Below are 19965 nucleotides of genomic sequence, written 5' to 3' on the forward strand. Positions count from 1 at the left end.
CTCACACAGTTGCGCACTCACACACTGGGATCAGGGAAGACAGAGCACAGACACACTCACACACACTTACATTCACAGCCTCAAACACTTACACTCATTTACACACTTATATGCACACCATCACACTGTCACACACACGTACAATCATATGCACACACTTATATCCACAGCCTCTCACACTCATTTACACACTTATATTCACACCCGCTCTCACTGTCACAAACATTTACATTTACTCTCACACTCATATACACACACGCTCTCACACTGTCACACACGCACGCACACGCACACAGGGACGATGTACAGAGACCAGGCTAGTCCACATGTTTCTGGGAGGAGGGATGGAGCTGGAGAGCTTGGACAGGGGAGAACAGACAATCTCTAGACAGAAGGAGCTCCCGTCCAGAGCTGACCCCAGGACCCCGAGATGTGATGTCTAACATTAGCAATAATAACGTTAACATTAATAATAATGACGAGGGTGCAGTTTCCTGTTAAATTCTGATCTAAATTCTGCATCTGTGCGCTGGAGCCCCTCTGGGTGTGTCTGTGTGCTCACTTCCAGGCCATGTCATAGTAGATCATGCGATCGTAGTTGGACAGTCTCCCCCACTCGCCAACAGCCACTGTGACGCCAACAGAGAGAGACATCCGGGGAGACAGCGAAGAGAGGGAGCGCAGCACTGGACTGAGAGAGAGAGACAGGTTAATACAGACACACTGACTGGACACTCCAGTACATTAACACTGCACTGAGAGAGAGGGGTTCATACAGACACACTGACTGACTGGACACTCCAGTACATTAACACTGCACTGAGAGAGAGGGGTTCATACAGACACACTGACTGACTGGACACTCCAGTACATTAACACTGCACTGAGAGAGAGGGGTTCATACAGACACACTGACTGACTGGACATCCAGTACATTAACACTGCACTGAGAGAGAGGGGTTCATACAGACACACTGACTGACTAGACACTCCAGTACATTAACACTGCACTGAGAGAGAGGGGTTCATACAGACACACTGACTGACTGGACACTCCAGTACATTAACACTGCACTGAGAGAGAGGGGTTCATACAGACACACTGACTGACTGGACACTCCAGTACATTAACACTGCACTGAGAGAGAGGGGTTCATACAGACACACTGACTGACTGGACACTCCAGTACATTAACACTGCACTGAGAGAGAGGGGTTCATACAGACACACTGACTGACTGGACACTCCAGTACATGAACACTGCACTGAGAGAGAGGGGTTCATACAGACACACTGACTGACTGGACACTCCAGTACATTAACACTGCACTGAGAGAGAGGGGTTCATACAGACACACTGACTGACTGGACACTCCAGTACATTAACACTGCACTGAGAGAGAGGGGTTCATACAGACACACTGACTGACTGGACACTCCAGTACATGAACACTGCACTGAGAGAGAGGGGTTCATACAGACACACTGACTGACTGGACACTCCAGTACATTAACACTGCACTGAGAGAGAGGGGTTCATACAGACACACTGACTGACTGGACACTCCAGTACATTAACACTGCACTGAGAGAGAGGGGTTCATACAGACACACTGACTGGACACTCCAGTACATTAACACTGCACTGAGAGAGAGGGGTTCATACAGACACACTGACTGACTGGACACTCCAGTACATTAACACTGCTCTGAGAGAGAGGGGTTCATACAGACACACTGACTGACTGGACACTCCAGTACATTAACACTGCACTGAGAGAGAGGGGTTCATACAGACACACTGACTGGACACTCCAGTACATTAACACTGCACTGAGAGAGAGGGGTTCATACAGACACACTGACTGACTGGACACTCCAGTACATTAACACTGCACTGAGCGAGAGGGGTTCATACAGACACCCTGACTCACATGAAGAAGCAGGACAGGGCCTCAGTGTCGGGGGGTTGTGGGCAGTACTGCTGGGCCAGGCTCTTGTAGTGCTGCCACCTCCTGTAGTTCTCATACACCCCCTGGGAGAAGCCCTCCCTGTGACGGCCTGCAGCCCGCTGGGGCCAGATGGGCTCCGAGGGCAGTCCTGGTTCTGAACCTGACGCTGGATCCATGTCTGACACAGGCACCAGCACTGACACTGCCGCTGGTTCTGGTACTGTCACTGGGCCTGACACCAGTACTGGTTCTGGTACTGTCACTGGGTCTGATACCAATGTTTGTTCTGGAACTGCTGCTGGTTCTGATACTAACACTGGCCCTGACCCCAGTGCAGTGTCAAACAGAGCCACTGGGTTTGATACCAGTGTTTGGTTTGGTATTGAACCCGTTACCCAGTGAAAGCAGTGTTTATCCTCCGAGAACAGTACTGGGTCTGGTGTTGACACTGGTTCTGTCACGGTCTCTGGCACTGGGGCTGACACTGAGCCTGGTTCTGACGCTGTTGACAATGACAGTGGTTCTGATACCAGTAATGGGTCTGATACTGACAGTGAGTCTGGTACCAGCACTGTCTGTGTCACTGATGCAGTTTCTGAAGCCAGTACTGTGTCCAATACCATGAATTGTTCTGATGCCGATAGTGGGTCTGAAACCAGCACCAGATCTGACCCTGGTACGATTAGTTCTGACATAGGGTCTAGTACAAACACACATTTTGCTACTGGCACTGGGTCAGATGTTAATATTGCCTGGTCTGATGACAGTCCTGGTTCTGATGGTGACATTGTGTCTGATAGGAGACCTGGATCGGACTGTGCTGGTTCAGGCACTAACAGTAATATAGAGTCCGGGTCTGAATCTGATGGCGATGCTAATTCTGATAGTGGCTCAGAATTGGACACTGGTTCTGGTTCAGAAATGGCTACTGAGATCAAATCTGATGCAAATTCTGTGTCTGATGGCATGACTGGGTCAGACAATAATACTGATACTGATACTGAATCTGATACCACACCAGCATCTGACACTGAATCTGATACCACACCTACATCTGATACTGATCCTGACACCACAGGTACATCTGATACTGATCCTGATACCACACCTACATCTGAATCTGATACTGAATCTGATACCACACCTACATCTGATACTGATCCTGATACCACACCTACATCTGATACCACACCTGATCCTGATACCACACCTGAATCTGATACCACACCTGCAGCAGATACTGAATCTGATACCACACCTACATCTGATACTGATTCTGACATCACAGGTACATCTGATACTGATCCTGATACCATACTTACATCTGAATCTGATACTGAATCTGATACCACACCTGAATCTGACACTGATACCACACTTGAATCTGATAGCACACCTGCATCTGATACTGATCCTGATACCACACCTACATCTGACACTGATTCTGATACCACACCAGCATCTGATACTGAATCTGACACCACAGGTACATCTGACACTGATTCTGACACCACAGGTACATCTGATACTGATTCTGACACCACAGGTACATCTGATACTGATCCTGATACCACGCCTACATCTGAATCTGATACTGAATCTGATACCACACCTGAATCTGATACCACACCTGCATCTGATACTGATCCTGATACCACACCTGAATCTGATACCACGCCTACATCTGACACTGATTCTGATACCACACCTGCATCTGAATCTGATACCACACCTGCATCTGATTCTGATCCTGATACCACACCTACATCTGATACCACACCTGCATCTGACACTGATACCGCACCTGAATCTGATAGTACACCTGCATCTGACACTGATACCGCACCTGAATCTGATAGTACACCTGCAGCAGATACTGAATCTGACACCACAGGTACCTCTGATACTGACACTGAATCTGACACCACAGGTACATCTGACACTGATTCTGACACCACAGGTACATCTGATGCTGAGACTGATGCTGTCTGTGTGTCTGATGCTATATCGGATACTGACACCAGGGGGCAGCAGTGTTGCTCTTGGCCATCTCGTGGAAGGAGGCAGGTGCAGGGCTCGCCCTCCAAGCCAGGGTTTGAGTCAGCGCTGGCTGCCCCCTGGGGCGGGGGCTGGGCGGGGGCCCAGTAGGGTGTATACCGTGCCAATAGGGGGAGCCAGTGAGGGATTCTGCTGGGTCGTGGAGGCACAGGGGCAGGAAGGGGGCGCTGGGCTGAGGTGAGGGCACTGGGGTTACTGCTTTCCTTCATTTTGGAGGCACGTGCTGAAGTCTAGGATGGAAGTGTGGGTCAGCTGGGACAGGCTGGGGCAACAACGATGTGGGGTGACCTCAGAATGCCTTCCTCCTTTCGGGGATGCCCTCCTGCAGTTGTGGGGTGTCTCCTGGCTGGCTCCTTCGAGGAAGCCGAGGGCGTGTCTCAGGTGCAGCCTGTGCCCCCCCTGTCCGAGCAAAGAAATTTCTGCCTGCTCTCTTTCGTGGACTGGAGTGAAATTTCCAGACGCTGATGTTGAGGTTTGTGCAGTTGCTAAGGAAGAGGAGGCTGCTCTTTGGGTTGCTAAGGAAGTTGACCTGTTTTTCCACCAATGGAGACAGTCCATGGCCTTAGAAGGGTGGGACCAGGGCCTCCATTCTGCCCTCTGATTGGCTGATGCAACTCTGATGTTCTTTCTCTCCTGGAAATAGAAGGCATTGACGTATAATGAAGTTAGAAAACCAACAGAAAATAATGGTACAACAGTGAGAATAAACAACCCTTCAACTTCTATCAGTACAAAAGGAGATCCATCCATTCATTCTTCTTCATCCGGGGTTGCAGGGGAGCTGCAGTCTATCCCAGCAAGCTATGGGCACAAAGCAGGGTGCACCCTGGACAGGACACCAGCCCCTCACAGGACACACACACACACACACCCTGGACAGGACACCAGCCCCTCACAGGACACACACACACACACACCCTGGACAGGACACCAGCCCCTCACAGGACACACACACACACACACCCTGGACAGGACACCAGCCCCTCGGAGGACACAAACACACACACACCCTGGACAGGACACCAGCCCCTCACAGGACACACACACACACACACACACACACACACACACACACCCTGGACAGGACATCAGCCCCTCACAGGACACACACACACACACACAAACCCTGGACAGGACAGCAGCCCCTCACAGGACACACACAGACACACACACCCTGGACAGGACACCAGCCCCTCGGAGGACACAAACACACACACACCCTGGACAGGACACCAGCCCCTCGGAGGACACACACACACACACACACACCCTGGACAGGACACCAGCCCCTCACAGGACACACACACACACACACACACACACACCCTGGACAGGACATCAGCCCCTCACAGGACACACACACACACACACACACCCTGGACAGGACACCAGCCCCTCACAGGACACACACACACCCTGGACAGGACACCAGCCCCTCACAGGACACACACTCCCTGGACAGGACACCAGCCCATCATAGGACACACACACAGAGAGATACACACACTCACACCAAGGCCAGTTTTCCCAGAAGCCTCTTAACCCACCAGCATGTCTTCGGACTGTGGGAGGAAACCGGAGCGCCCAGATGAAACTGACATAAACACGAGGAGAACATGCAGACTCCAGACAGACAGCACCCCAAGACTGGAATTAAACCCAAGGAGCCAGCACTGAGAGGCAGCAATGCTGGCCACTGTGCCAAAAAATAGGAAACGAGCTTCACAAATAGCAATTAAAAACCAAATGAATAGTTGTGATCTTCTGTTCATGCACCGACTGCTAGTAGTGTTGCAAGTGGAAAAAACTGCAGTGGTAGTATTACATCAACTATTAATATCAAAGTATATTTTATATTTGGATACTGGACACATCCAGAGCATGTTTGTACAGTACTGCTACTCCTCCTAATAGTACTGGGCTGTTTCTCTAATGTCACCAATGCCTCTGCTATTAACACTGTTACTGCTGTCAGACACAGGGAGAGCAGATACTGCGCAGACATGCCGCTGAGAGAAAATCCCGGACACGAACTGCTACCTCCGAGCACCAGGGGGCGGAGTTCCTCAGAAGGCGAGGAGGTCAACAACGCGCCCGACCGGAAATGACACCGCAAACTGTGCGCCCGGGGGTTGGGAGCGGAAGTGAGCTCATATTGCAGACGCGCGAGGGAGAGGAGGAAGGAGTTGAGAGCACGTGTCGGTGTGTTTAGTCTTGCTGTCCGCTGTGAGAAAGTAGCAGCCGGTACCACCTTCATATCCACAGTTTGTACGGTTTGTGGACGTCTGCTGTGCGGCCGCCGCCATGTTTCTGCAGTTTTACCTGAACGAGAAGGGGGAGAGAATGTACACGCTGAAGGTGAGCGGTATTTCGGTGTTCAGTGAGACGTAGTATTTGTGTTTTTCAGTCCGGCTTTCAGCATTCGCACATAAAGCCGTAGCTGTAAACGTATAGCAACCGACCGGCGGTAGTGAACTGTAAACGAGGGACTACGGCCTTAACATCGCCTCCTGAAGCTGCAGTAGCAACATGATACTGTCCTGTTGTGTGTGTGCGTGCGCGCCACTGGTACTGACACAGCCAACATGGCAGCAGCAGGAGCAGATCCAACAGTGCCCACAATATTAATGTACTGGAGTGTCCAGTCAGTCAGTGTGTCTGTATGAACCCCTCTCTCTCAGTGCAGTGTTAATGTACTGGAGTGTCCAGTCAGTCAGTGTGTCTGTATGAACCCCTCTCTCTCAGTGCAGTGTTAATGTACTGGAGTGTCCAGTCAGTGTGTCTGTATGAACCCCTCTCTCTCAGTGCAGTGTTAATGTACTGGAGTGTCCAGTCAGTCAGTGTGTCTGTATGAACCCCTCTCCCTCAGTGCAGTGTTAATGTACTGGAGTGTCCAGTCAGTCAGTGTGTCTGTATGAACCCCTCTCTCTCAGTGCAGTGTTAATGTACTGGAGTGTCCAGTCAGTCAGTGTGTCTGTATGAACCCCTCTCTCTCAGTGCAGTGTTCATGTACTGGAGTGTCCAGTCAGTCAGTGTGTCTGTATGAACCCCTCTCTCTCAGTGCAGTGTTAATGTACTGGAGTGTCCAGTCAGTGTGTCTGTATGAACCCCTCTCTCTCAGTGCAGTGTTAATGTACTGGAGTGTCCAGTCAGTCAGTGTGTCTGTATGAACCCCTCTCTCTCAGTGCAGTGTTAATGTACTGGAGTGTCCAGTCAGTCAGTGTGTCTGTATGAACCCCTCTCTCTGTGTTTCTCTCTATCAGAAGGTGGATCCTTCAGGTCGGCCCACCAGCTCAGCCCACCCGGCCCGGTTCTCCCCGGATGATAAATACTCCCGCCACCGCGTCACCATCAAGAAGCGCTTCAGCCTCCTGCTCACTCAGCAGCCCCGGCCAGTGCTGTAACCGAGCGACGCCCGGACACGCTGGCCGCGCCGCAGAAGCCCTGACCACGCCAGCGTGGAGGAGGGGAGACTAGCGCGGAGCAGCGAGACGTGACAGCCGAGTGAACCCCACCCTCTGAGCCCCGAATCCTGGAAGAACATCCTTCTGAACTGACCTGGGCTTGAGTGCCCTTGGGATGGGTGGGAAGGGGGGTAACCTTGTGACTCAACCTCCAGTTCCCTCTCGCACCTGGGAGTGAAGTGAGGAGGCGGAGTGCTGGTGCTGATTAACCACACTGGGCTCTGCTCCTCCCCTCTCCTCCCTCTTCCCCTCTCCTGCTGGTGCTGATTAACCACACTGGGCTCTGCTCTTCCCCTCTCCTCCCTCTTCCCCTCTCCTGCTGGTGCTGATTAACCACACTGGGCTCTGCTCTGTTCTTCCCCTCTCCTGCTGGTGCTGATTAACCACACTGGGCTCTGCTCTTCTCCTCCCTCCTCTCCTCTCCTGCTGGTGCTGATTAACCACACTGGGCTCTGCTCTTCTCCCTCCTCTCCTCTCCTGCTGGTGCTGATTAACCGCACTGGGCTCTGCTCTGTTCTTCCCCTCTCCTGCTGGTGCTGATTAACCACACTAAGCTCTGCTCTGCTCTTCCCCTCTCCTCCCTCCTCTCCTGCTGGTGCTGATTAACCACACTGGGCTCTGCTCTGCTCTTCCCCTCTCCTCCCTCTTCCCCTCTCCTGCTGGTGCTGATTAACCACACTGGGCTCTGCTCTTCTCCTCTTGTCTGCCCTGTTACCCAGGAGCTGGTTCATTGCTACAGTGCCCTGTGTTGATTTCTCAGTCGAAGTCTTGGCAGTATTGTGATGCAGCTCGATGCCCTTCAGCCTGTATCTTCCTTTTATTTACGATTGTGTCTGGAGCTGGGAGACTGCTCTTCACGAGACGATGACACACTCGGTGGTCCAACAATAAAGTCTGGTATTGACAGAGGAGCTGTGTGTTGCGTTTCTGTGACCCATGGCGCGGGTGTTGAGATCGGCGGGTCCCCTCGTCTGTGTTGGGGTTTTGTCCCAGCTGGACTCTCGGTTACAGGGCAGAACCCTCACATCTCTTGAAATGGGAAACTTTGAAGCCTTATGAATAGACAATATTACAAAGGAGGGGTCAACCAGGCAGTTTGGTTGTTAGTAGCTGATTGACCTCAGGAGCTCACCCAGCTGTGTCTGGAGAGAAGCCAGGGTATCGGCTTCAACAACAGGGCTGGGCAGCTTGTTCCCCACCCCCACCACCCTCTGTGTAAAGAAGAGCCTCCTGTCCTGACTGACAGAGACCAGGCTGTGCACAGCTGTGGCAGGAAGCTCCTGGCTGGCGTCCACGTGGTGAACCAGCCGGTCAGACGGATCAGGGAGCCCAGGTTCGACTGTGGGCACCTTGGCAGCCGCGCTCAAGCGTTCAGTCCCCACTCGCGTAAAACTGAGGTCCTGCCTCTCTGTGGTCAGTCAAGACCCCAGGGTGTCTCTCAGAAAGAGGAGGGGTGTGACCCCAGTGTCCTGGACAGACTCCCCCTGGTCTTTACCAGTCATGGCCTCCTGATCACCCCCCTCTCTGAACTGGCCTCATCACTCTGCTCTCCTCCCCACTGAGAGCTGGAGTGTGTGAGCGGACTGGAGCATCATCACACTGGGGGGGTGGAGGGGGTCCCCAGTACTGGACAGCGCCGGGAGAGGAGGGTCCAGGAAGGAGCTGTAGAGGGGTCAGGATATTATAATTATCATTATCCGTGTTCCTCTCTGGGTGTCTCCTGGACACACGCAGGAGCTCCTGAATCTGGGGTTCGAGCCCAGGGGGTTGTGAGAGATTGACATCACAGCCCCCCCCCCCCCCAGTGTCTGTGAAGGCCTCACAAACTGGCAGTTTTCCACAACTGTGCTTTTGCCACACCAGTCAGACCCGTTCAGGCAGGGAGCCGGGTCAGCGGGCGCGGGTTTCTCCCAGGCTGACACCCGAGGAAGCTCCACAGCCGAAAACGGTCTGTTTCTTTTCCTCTCTTTCCGGCGGGAGTAAACCCTCACTCGCTCCTTAACACACAGACGCAGTATACAGGCCACCAGGGGTCCGTACCACCGTCACGCCTGACAGAAGACCGTTTCACAGCGGGCAGTACAGGTAAGGTACGCACAGCTTCCACCTGCTCCTGTCTCTGTCAACGTGAAATTGTTCCACAGCCAGTCTGTACCCAGGCCGTGTCACTCGTGTCTATAATAACGACGAACGGTGATGATTCACTCGATGACGGGCGATATTTTTGTATTGGGATTAAAAAGGAACCTCTGTTTCTCTGTTTATATAATTTGGCAGATCAATCTAGAACATTTTAACTAACCAAAATAAACGTCGTAGCTTTCCTGGGCTGCTTTCACCCAGAGGGGACAGTTGTCATCTCGATTGATGACTGATCTCCATGTACAACACGGGGGCCCTTGCCGGGATCATAGCAACGAAGAACTACAACTCCCGCCATGCACCAGCTTCCGGCCCAGCGGCTGCGCGGGCGGGGGCGCGCAGTGCAGACAGGGAAGCGGCTTTGCGCTGATGGGTAGGATGTTATGGGAGCCAACCAGCCAGCCGAGGAATAATCGCTAGCCGAGCCGGGAGCCGCGGAGATCCGAGGACTTTCCCACGCCACGGCACAACGGGATATTATCTGTCTCGTCTCTGGACTTTTTTTTTTGAAAACTTAACAACAAGGAGAACAGCTACACACCTGCGTGTGTACGTGCTGGCGTCTCTGCTGCAGTTTTTTAATAGCCGTGGGCTCCTGTCTTGCGTGACCGCGGAGGGGAACGGATGCGGGTCGGTGCACGCGTGATCTCCAGGAGCAGAGGAGGCGCAGGGCTTCGCGGGGGGACCCAGGAAGAAAAGAGGGGGGAACCTGCCGGCTTTCGAACCCCCCCAGCCCGAGACAACCCGGCGGCGGCGAGGACCGGTCTGCGCTCCTCCGCAGACACACGCGTGTCCGTGTCCCCTCCGTGGGCCGGGGAGAAGCCGGGATCGCGGCGGCGGTCAGTATCTCTCTCTCTCTGTCCGAGACAGACGGTTTCATCGTGTTATTTTCTAGAAGGAAAAGCGGGCTCGCTGTCGGCTGCCGGGCTGGCCGGGCTGGCCGGGCTGGGGGACGGCGTCTCCGCCGGTCCCGGCGATCTGTCAGTCGGTGAGTCCGCGGAGGGGTTCTGCCCGAACCGCAGCCGGGTCCGGCTCTCCCTGACCGGCCCGGGACGGCAGCTGTAGTCGCAAACAAACCCACACCCAACCCGCAGAGCTCGTCCGGACCTGTCCCCTCACTCTCTCTCTCACACACACACACTGAGCCCGAACCGGTTCCGCCCGCCCGGCCGGGGTGAGAGGCTCGGGTCCGACCCGGACAGGCAGCCCGAGAAGGCTGCGTGTCGCGGCGGGAGAGCTGACGCAGGAACAAATCGGCGTGAATAACTCGGGCCTGTCCCAGTTTTTTTTTTGGTATTATTATAATAATTATTATTATTATTTATTATTATTATTTTCCCCCTGGAAAATACATCAATCCGTAAAACCCCCTCCCTCGCCCGGGGCCGGGGGAACGCACGCCCGGCTGGGGCCGAGGTCCGACCCGTGACAGGCCGGTACCGAAGACAAACCCCAGCCCAGTCCGAACCGAAACCCCGAGAGGAGAAGTTGGTGTTGTTTTTCCCCCCCAAAAAAAAGTCAAACGTCATGAAAAGCTGCCGTGTCACTGTGGTGGAAAACAACCCGACGGGATGAGCTTGCGGCCGGTGACTTCAGCGCGGTGAATCGTGTCTCTTTATTTTTATTAATATTATGATTTAAGAGGGCTGATCATTGTGAAGTCATGAGGTCTCCCTGACGCACAGCCAGCACGAGTTTCGCTTTTTATGACCTATATGTCCAAAATCCTCCAAAACTTTACCTTCTCCTCGATTCCTTCAAAAGTGGACATTTGTCGTCGCTTCATTAATTTTTCTTGTTTGTTTTTTTTTTGCAGTGGTTCATATTCGCGGCCATCCCTGATTAAGGTCTTGGGAGTATTTGTTTTGGGGGAAAAAAAAAACAAACAAGTCAGTTGACGACCCCAGAGGAACCGCCGATAGAAGTATTGAAATATAGCGTCGCGTACCTGTGGAAAAACAGCGGTTTCACAGACGCGCCGCGCCGGAGTGCTGTCGGCGTGGGACCGGCTCTCGCCTGAGTCAGTAACGGTTCTATTGAGACGGCCCGGCTTTGTCACACCGTCTGAATCGGCCGGAGCTGCCATTCGTACCGATGAACTGCTGTTTTGACAACTATTCATCTCAATCACTCGGAAGTTGGGCACAACAATCGACAGAAAGTCGTCTTTAAAAAACCGTCGAAAATTGATTTTCTGGGCGGGGGGGTGTTTTTAATTTTCCGTCACGATATTCGAGTTTGTCAACCAGGCTTACGGCGCCCGGACGTCTTTTCCGTTAAATGCTATTTTTTGGGAGGAGGGGAGGGGGGGGGAGGTTATTCAGTATTTTGTCTCAAAAGTATTTTGTGATTTTACCCTCATTTTAAAAAAAAAATACCCCGGGGAAATCGTACCTTTTCCAGGCTGGTCCCTCAAAACCGTTTTTCTCGCCTGAAGTCACTTCTGGCGGCCAACGGCTCTGAGCGTTGACGTTGCCGGTATCGACGCGCCGAAGGACAAACGTACTTCCTGCGTGTCGGATAGTTTTCATTTAATTTTTTATATATTTTTGTTTAAAATTCAAACCGTGGAAGAACTCACTCGAGGCGACCGAAGCGCCGTTGTGCTTTTCCACGGGCCCACGGGGACGTGGGCGAGTGAAGACCCCGGGCCTCTTCCCGCCTCGCCGCCCGGCCGTTTTTATATTTTATTTCTTCTTACGCGTTTAATCATCCAGAAAGAGGGAGGGAGACGCCCGGATAGGCGGTTTGTTAAAACAAGCACACATTTGGTGGTGAGGAGGAATGCAGCGAACCCCGAAACGCTTCGTTTTTTCGAAACGGTTGGACAGAAGATTGAGTTCGGTTCGGCTGGGTTGCGGGGGCTCGTTGTCCTCTTTCTCCGACAAGCGTGGGATTCCAGTGTACACACACAGACACATGTGAGTTCAACGCCACAACAACAACAAAACGAACAAGGTCTGCGAAGAAAAGAAAAAAAAGAGGCTCCACGTCGGGACCCGTCCGGGGCGCCATGTCCAGCTCGGTCCGGTTCACCGTGACGCCGACCAAGGCGGAGGACCTGCCCGGCGCGTCCGACACCTCGCCGGACCCCAGCTCCCGGGTCCGGTTCAGCTCCCAGGAGAGCGTCAGCCGCAGCGAGCCGCTCAGCGAGGCCTCGGGGGCGCTGACCACCTCGGCCGCCGACACCGGGGCGGACACGCCGGACCGCAGCGCGGCCACCGAGCACGGTAAGGGCACGGCCCGTCTCCCGCCCGACCCCGCTCCTCCCTTCCCCTTCCGCCGGTTCTGGCCCCAGCGGGGAGCGGCGGTCTGGGGGCGCTCACACCTCTTGCTGGCCCGGTGGGACCGGACTGGACCGGACCGCCGCGGCTCGTTCGTGGTACTCGGGGCGCTGGACTCTCCCAAGGCCCCGAGCGGAGTGGACTTGCTGGGCCTGACCGCTCCTGGCCAAGGCCACCTGTTGGGGGCGAAACACCCCTCCTCCCCACCCGTGGGGCACCTGTGCCACGCAGCTGCCCGCCGCCCCATCCGCGGGGCCGACACCAGTGTCCCGGACCAGGCCCCGGGGGGCTGTGGGAGACTGGAGCCAGTTGTCCGTTCCTCGCACCGCCTCGGTTTGCCGTGGGGCACCAGGACTACCTGCCCCGGGTTTCTGTCCCCAGCCGAGGGGCTCTTGTGTGCCCACGGGGGACCCGAGGCGGCTGGCCAGCTCCGGCGGCGCTGGTGCCGGCTCCGTCTGCGGGGCGTGGACCCGCGCTCGGGAAAACCCGGAACGGCTCGGAGCGCTACGGGGCGGGAGCCCGGCCGGCCTGCCTCCGTCCCGCCCGGCCCCGCGGGCGTAATCAAGGCCCCCCCGAACTTATCACCAGACGGCGGGTTCCACGGCAGAGTGGCGCCGGCTGTGGCCCGCCAGCAGGGGTCAGTGTGACGCGGCGCCGGTGAGAGAGGAGAGAGGTCTCGGTCCCCCTCTCGCTCGTGTGAGTGGCATGTGGTTTCCTCGCCCCGCTGTTTCTCTCCGCCTGTTGCCCCCTGGGGGGCCCAGCTGACGGGTCAGGCCTCAGCGGGATGGCGGGGGACTTCCTCGTTGCGCTGGGGGGGTCAGCGGGCTCGTGCGCTGTGAGCCCCCTCCCCCCACCACTGCACGAACCCCACGTCCTCCTGCCTCCTGCTGTCAGTATCGCTGGGAAACGCTCTGGCAAAGCACTGCTGACGGCCCCTCGTGCTGCAGGCCGACCCTCGTACAGCAGGAGCTTGTTGTGCAGCATGGGGACATGTTGTACACCAGGAGGTTGTGAGGAGGTTGTAGTACAGAGGGAGGTTGTGAGGAGCTTGTTGTGCAGTGTGGGGACGTGTTGTACATCAGGAGGTTGTGAGGAGGTTGTCGTACAGAGGGAGGTTGTGAGGAGCTTGTTGTGCAGTGTGGGTACAGTGTTGTACGCCAGGAGGTTGTGAGGAGGGTGTCGTGCAGCGGGAGGTTGTTGTTGTGCGGTGTGGGGACGGTGTCGTACAGAGGGAGGTTGTCGCTGTGCAGTGTGGGTACGGTGTCGTACAGCGGGGGGTTGTTGTGCAGTGTGGGGACGGTGTCGTACGGAGGGAGGTTGTTGTGCGGTGTGGGGACGGTGTCGTACAGCGGGGGGTTGTTGTGCGGTGTGGGGACGGTGTCGTACAGCGGGGGGTTGTTGTGCGGTGTGGGGACGGTGTCGTACAGCGGGGGGTTGTTGTGCAGTGTGGGGACGGTGTCGTACAGCGGGGGGTTGTTGTTGTGCGGTGTGGGGACGGTGTCGTACAGCGGGAGGTTGTTGTTGTGCAGTGTGGGGACGGTGTCGTACAGAGGGAGGTTGTTGTTGTGCGGTGTGGGGACGGTGTCGTACAGAGGGAGGTTGTTGTTGTGCGGTGTGGGGACGGTGTCGTACAGCGGGGGGTTGTTGTTGTGCAGTGTGGGTATGGTGTCGTACAGCGGGGGGTTGTTGTGCAGTGTGGGGACGGTGTCGTACGGAGGGAGGTTGTTGTGCGGTGTGGGGACGGTGTCGTACAGCGGGAGGTTGTTGTGCAGTGTGGGGACGGTGTCGTACGGAGGGAGGTTGTTGTGCGGTGTGGGGACGGTGTCGTACGGCGGGGGGTTGTCGTTGTGCGGTGTGGGGACGGTGTCGTACAGAGGGAGGTTGTCGTTGTGCGGTGTGGGGACGGTGTCGTACAGAGGGAGGTTGTCGTTGTGCGGTGTGGGGACGGTGTCGTACAGAGGGAGGTTGTCGTTGTGCGGTGTGGGGACGGTGTCGTACAGAGGGAGGTTGTCGTTGTGCAGTGTGGGACGAGAGGGGAGACAGGCTCTCCTCCCACTGGAGGTGGAGAGAGCTGTGGGTCTCCAGTGCGTGTGTGTCTCTGTGCGTGGAGAGAGGCGGGGGGGTGTGCCAACACTTCTGCCCAACACAGGCAGGCACCTGAAGCTCTTCCCTGTGGGCGAGCCCTGAGCTGTGCGGGTGACAGCTGAGGCCGTCAGGGGTGCAGCGCCCCCCTCCTTCCACACCGTCCGCCAGAGCCACCCTGGGCCTCTTTCCCACAGCCACGGGACTGCGGAACCCCTCCTAACCCCCACTGAACACTGAGCGTCCTGCCGGGCTCGAGTCCTGCACGAAGCGCACAGCTGCTGCGAGACGGGGTGATGTCATGGGCTCTCGCGTTCTGTGTCACGGTGATGTCATCTTTTACGTCCTCGCTCGCGGCCTTTGCTATGTGAGGCAACACCCAAGTCAGCATTTCGTTGTCCTCTGGGGCGCGTGCGACGCTGAACCCACGCGCGATCTCGCCCGGAGGGCATGCTGGGACTGCGGGGCTCAGTTTGTCACGTGCGCGAGTGTGACTACCTGCCTGTTAGCTACAGAGACGTCAAAGGGGTCGCCGAGAACTTGGAGGTAGAACAGCAGCAGCAACAGGTTCAATAACATGCGTCTTCAAAAGAAAGGTCAGACACCTAGTGTGAGGAAAACACATCCGTGTGAGCCAGCGCCGGGGGCAGAGCTCAGTCATCTGATCGCTCGTGGGATAAAACTGTCTCCGAGTCTGGACGTCCGTGCCTTTATGGTCCTGTAACACTTACTGTACTGTATGAACCCCTCTCTCTCAGGGCAGTGTTAATGGACTGGAGTGTCCAGTCAGTCAGTGTGTCTGTATGAACCCCTCTCTCTCAGTGCAGTGTTAATGTACTGGAGTGTCCAGTCAGTGTGTCTGTATGAACCCCTCTCTCTCAGTGCAGTGTTAATGTACTGGAGTGTCCAGTCAGTGTGTCTGTATGAACCCCTCTCTCTCAGTGCAGTGTTAATGTACTGGAGTGTCCAGTCAGTGTGTCTGTATGAACCCCTCTCTCTCAGTGCAGTGTTAATGTACTGGAGTGTCCAGTCAGTCAGTGTGTCTGTATGAACCCCTCTCTCTCAGTGCAGTGTTAATGTACTGGAGTGTCCAGTCAGTGTGTCTGTATGAACCCCTCTCTCTCAGTGCAGTGTTAATGTACTGGAGTGTCCAGTCAGTCAGTGTGTCTGTATGAACCCCTCTCTCTCAGGGCAGTGTTAATGTACTGCAGTGTCCAGTCAGTCAGTGTGTCTGTATGAACCCCTCTCTCTCAGTGCAGTGTTAATGTACTGGAGTGTCCAGTCAGTCAGTGTGTCTGTATGAACCCCTCTCTCTCAGTGCAGTGTTAATGTACCGGAGTGTCCAGTCAGTCAGTGTGTCTGTATGAACCCCTCTCTCTCAGTGCAGTGTTAATGTACTGGGGTGTCCAGTCAGTCAGTGTGTCTGTATGAACCCCTCTCTCTCAGGGCAGTGTTAATGTACTGGAGTGTCCAGTCAGTGTGTCTGTATGAACCCCTCTCTCTCAGTGCAGTGTTAATGTACTGGAGTGTCCAGTCAGTCAGTGTGTCTGTATGAACCCCTCTCTCTCAGTGCAGTGTTAATGTACTGGGGTGTCCAGTCAGTCAGTGTGTCTGTATGAACCCCTCTCTCTCAGGGCAGTGTTAATGTACTGGAGTGTCCAGTCAGTGTGTCTGTATGAACCCCTCTCTCTCAGTGCAGTGTTAATGTACTGGAGTGTCCAGTCAGTCAGTGTGTCTGTATGAACCCCTCTCTCTCAGTGCAGTGTTAATGTACTGGAGTGTCCAGTCAGTCAGTGTGTCTGTATGAACCCCTCTCTCTCAGTGCAGTGTTAATGTACTGGGGTGTCCAGTCAGTCAGTGTGTCTGTATGAACCCCTCTCTCTCAGGGCAGTGTTAATGTACTGGAGTGTCCAGTCAGTGTGTCTGTATGAACCCCTCTCTCTCAGTGCAGTGTTAATGTACTGGAGTGTCCAGTCAGTCAGTGTGTCTGTATGAACCCCTCTCTCTCAGTGCAGTGTTAATGTACTGGAGTGTCCAGTCAGTCAGTGTGTCTGTATGAACCCCTCTCTCTCAGTGCAGTGTTAATGTACTGGAGTGTCCAGTCAGTCAGGGTGTCTGTATGAACCCCTCTCTCTCTCGGCAGATGGCAGTGTTAAGATATCCAGTGTTTACATCAATAATTGCCATGGTGTTGACGATGATGACTTCTACGATCGGAACTTGGCTCTATTTGAGGTCAGTCTGTTAAGGTGTCTGTCATTACAAATACCTGTTGTGCCTGCCTGAAAAGCCTGTCTGCTCATCTTTCTGTGTTAGTGCTTCCAAGTAATAAAAATAATAATTATAATAATTGCTAACACTTATATAGCTCTTTCCTGGACCCTCCTCTCCCAGCGCTGTCCAGTACTGGGGATCCCCTCCACCCCCCCAGTGTGATGATGCTCCAGTCCGCTCACACACTCCAGCTCTCAGTGGGGAGGAGAGCAGAGTGATGAGGCCAGTTCAGAGAGGGGGGTGATCAGGAGGCCATGACTGGTAAAGACCAGGGGGAGTCTGTCCAGGACACTGGGGTCACACCCCTCCTCTTTCTGAGAGACACCCTGGGGTCTTGACTGACCACAGAGAGGCAGGACCTCAGTATTATGTCTCATCTGAAGGACGGCACCTTGTTTACAGTCTAGTGTCCCCCTCACTGTCCTGGGGCGTTAGGACTCCCTCAGACCACAGGGTGAGCCCCCCCTACTGGTCCACTAACACCTCTCCCAGCAGCAGCCTCAGCTTTCCCAGGAGTCTCTCATCCAGGTACTGGCCAGGCTCACTCCTGCTGAGCTCCAGTGGGCTGTCAGCTGGGAGCTGCAGAGTGATATGGCTGCAAGTGTAGTGTTTCTGTCCTGCAGTGTCCAGTCAGCGTGTCTTTCTTGACCCCTCTCTGTCTGCCCGTGTAGGAGGAGATGGACACTCGGCCAAAGGTCTCCTCTCTCCTCAACCGATTGGCCAATTACACCAACTTGACCCAGGGCGCCAAGGAGCACGAGGAAGCAGAGAGCATCGGGGAGAAGAGGAAACCGAGCAAGGTACCGAGCCCCACTGTCGCTGCACACTGCCACACGCTGGCCGGAGCAGGGAACTGCACTGGGCTGCTGGTGCTGTTCTGGGTGCCTGAAGGTTGAATTGGCATCAAACTGGTAAACTTCTGGTATACCAAGTACCAGAGCCTACAGCTTGACCACTAGACCAGCTGGCCTCCTGGTACAACAGGGTCAGCACCTTGACCACCAGACCAGCTGGCCTCCCGGTACAACAGGGTCAGCACCTTGACCACCAGACCAGCTGGCCTCCCGGTACAACAGGGTCAGCACCTTGACCACCAGACCAGCTGGCCTCCTGGTACAACAGGGTCAGCACCTTGACCACCAGACCAGCTGGCCTCCCGGTACAACAGGGTCAGCACCTTGACCACCAGACCAGCTGGACTCCCGGTACAACAGGGTCAGCACCTTGACCTCTAGACCAGCTGGCCTCCCGGTACAACAGGGTCAGCACCTTGACCACCAGACCAGCTGGCCTCCTGGTAGAACTGGTGTCCTGCTCCTTGCTCCTGGTCCTTCCTTGCCTGTATCAGGCTGAGGGCTCTGTGCTGCTCTTGAGTTAAACTCTTGTCCTGTCTCTCTCTCTCTCTCAGTCTCCCCAGTTGGGCACCTTCATGGGGGTCTACCTGCCGTGCCTGCAGAACATTTTCGGGGTGATCCTGTTCCTGCGTCTGCCCTGGGTGGTCGGGACGGCCGGCATCCTGCAGGCCCTGTGCATCGTCTTCGTCTGCTGCTGCTGTGTCAGTGTGACCGGCCCGCCGCCAGAGCGACCCACACACACCCGATCTGTCCGCCGCACAGAGTGACCAGGCTTCTTCTTTCTCTTTGCCTTCGCAGACCATGCTGACGGCTATTTCAATGAGTGCCATCGCCACGAATGGAGTTGTGCCAGGTGTGTCTCTCTCTCAGTGCAGTGTTAATGTACTGGAGTGTCCAGTCAGTCAGTGTGTCTGTATGAACCCCTCTCTCTCAGTGCAGTGTTAATGTACTGGAGTGTCCAGTCAGTGTGTCTGTATGAACCCCTCTCTCTCAGTGCAGTGTTAATGTACTGGAGTGTCCAGTCAGTGTGTCTGTATGAACCCCTCTCTCTCAGTGCAGTGTTAATGTACTGGAGTGTCCAGTCAGTCAGTGTGTCTGTATGAACCCCTCTCTCTCAGTGCAGTGTTAATGTACTGGAGTGTCCAGTCAGTCAGTGTGTCTGTATGAACCCCTCTCTCTCAGTGCAGTGTTAATGTACTGGAGTGTCCAGTCAGTCAGTGTGTCTGTATGAACCCCTCTCTCTCAGTGCAGTGTTAATGTACTGGAGTGTCCAGTCAGTCAGTGTGTCTGTATGAACCCCTCTCTCTCAGTGCAGTGTTAATGTACTGGAGTGTCCAGTCAGTCAGTGTGTCTGTATGAACCCCTCTCTCTCAGTGCAGTGTTAATGTACTGGAGTGTCCAGTCAGTCAGTGTGTCTGTATGAACCCCTCTCTCTCAGTGCAGTGTTAATGTACTGGAGTGTCCAGTCAGTCAATGTGTCTGTATTTACCTCTCTAGCTGGAGGGTCCTACTTCATGATCTCTCGTTCTCTGGGTCCGGAGTTTGGGGGAGCTGTGGGACTGTGCTTCTACCTGGGGACGACCTTTGCTGGTGCCATGTATATCCTGGGAGCCATTGAGATCTTCCTGGTAGGTGCCTGCTCTCGTCACTGCTGTCCGTGCGACCGAAGGGGGGATTCTGGGATGGGACTGGATCGTGTGTTGACAGTTCTTGTCTGTCTCAGCAGAGTTTACTACAGTGACGTACAGTCACGTCGCTGTCCGCTTTTCCTTTAGCGGGCTGTGTATAACCTGTTCTTGTGGGCGGGGAGGCCCGGGTGTCTACCTCTCCTGATTGGCCGGGCTGCGCCCCTCG

The 19965-nt window shown here is 54.8% G+C and overlaps 2 protein-coding genes across 3 annotated transcripts in view; one reads left to right on the forward strand and one right to left on the reverse strand.

Annotated features, from left to right (window-relative positions):
* The window catches only part of LOC138238215 (uncharacterized), a 19297-nt gene extending 7202 nt beyond the window's left edge, over positions 1–12095 (reverse strand). Inside the window, exons 1-3 of the mRNA XM_069188266.1 lie at positions 12012–12095; positions 1936–4644; positions 563–691 (exon numbers count right to left, since the gene is read on the reverse strand). Of these exons, the coding sequence (XP_069044367.1) occupies positions 563–691; positions 1936–4220 (2414 nt within the window). The 5' untranslated portion in view covers positions 4221–4644; positions 12012–12095. The remainder of the gene's footprint in view (positions 1–562; positions 692–1935; positions 4645–12011) is intronic.
* LOC138238350 (solute carrier family 12 member 6-like) overlaps positions 10046–19965 on the forward strand; it is a 33373-nt gene continuing 23453 nt past the window's right edge. Inside the window, exons 1-7 of one of the 2 annotated variants that reach the window (XM_069188703.1) lie at positions 10046–10456; positions 11434–12847; positions 17127–17218; positions 17929–18057; positions 18666–18812; positions 18910–18964; positions 19609–19739. In XM_069188703.1, the coding sequence (XP_069044804.1) occupies positions 12631–12847; positions 17127–17218; positions 17929–18057; positions 18666–18812; positions 18910–18964; positions 19609–19739 (771 nt within the window). In that variant the 5' untranslated portion in view covers positions 10046–10456; positions 11434–12630. The remainder of the gene's footprint in view (positions 10457–11433; positions 12848–17126; positions 17219–17928; positions 18058–18665; positions 18813–18909; positions 18965–19608; positions 19740–19965) is intronic. The other variant, XM_069188704.1, reaches the window with a different exon arrangement.

This window comes from Lepisosteus oculatus, chromosome 4 (assembly GCF_040954835.1).
Source record: "Lepisosteus oculatus isolate fLepOcu1 chromosome 4, fLepOcu1.hap2, whole genome shotgun sequence".
In the NCBI taxonomy this organism is placed as follows: domain Eukaryota; kingdom Metazoa; phylum Chordata; class Actinopteri; order Semionotiformes; family Lepisosteidae; genus Lepisosteus; species Lepisosteus oculatus.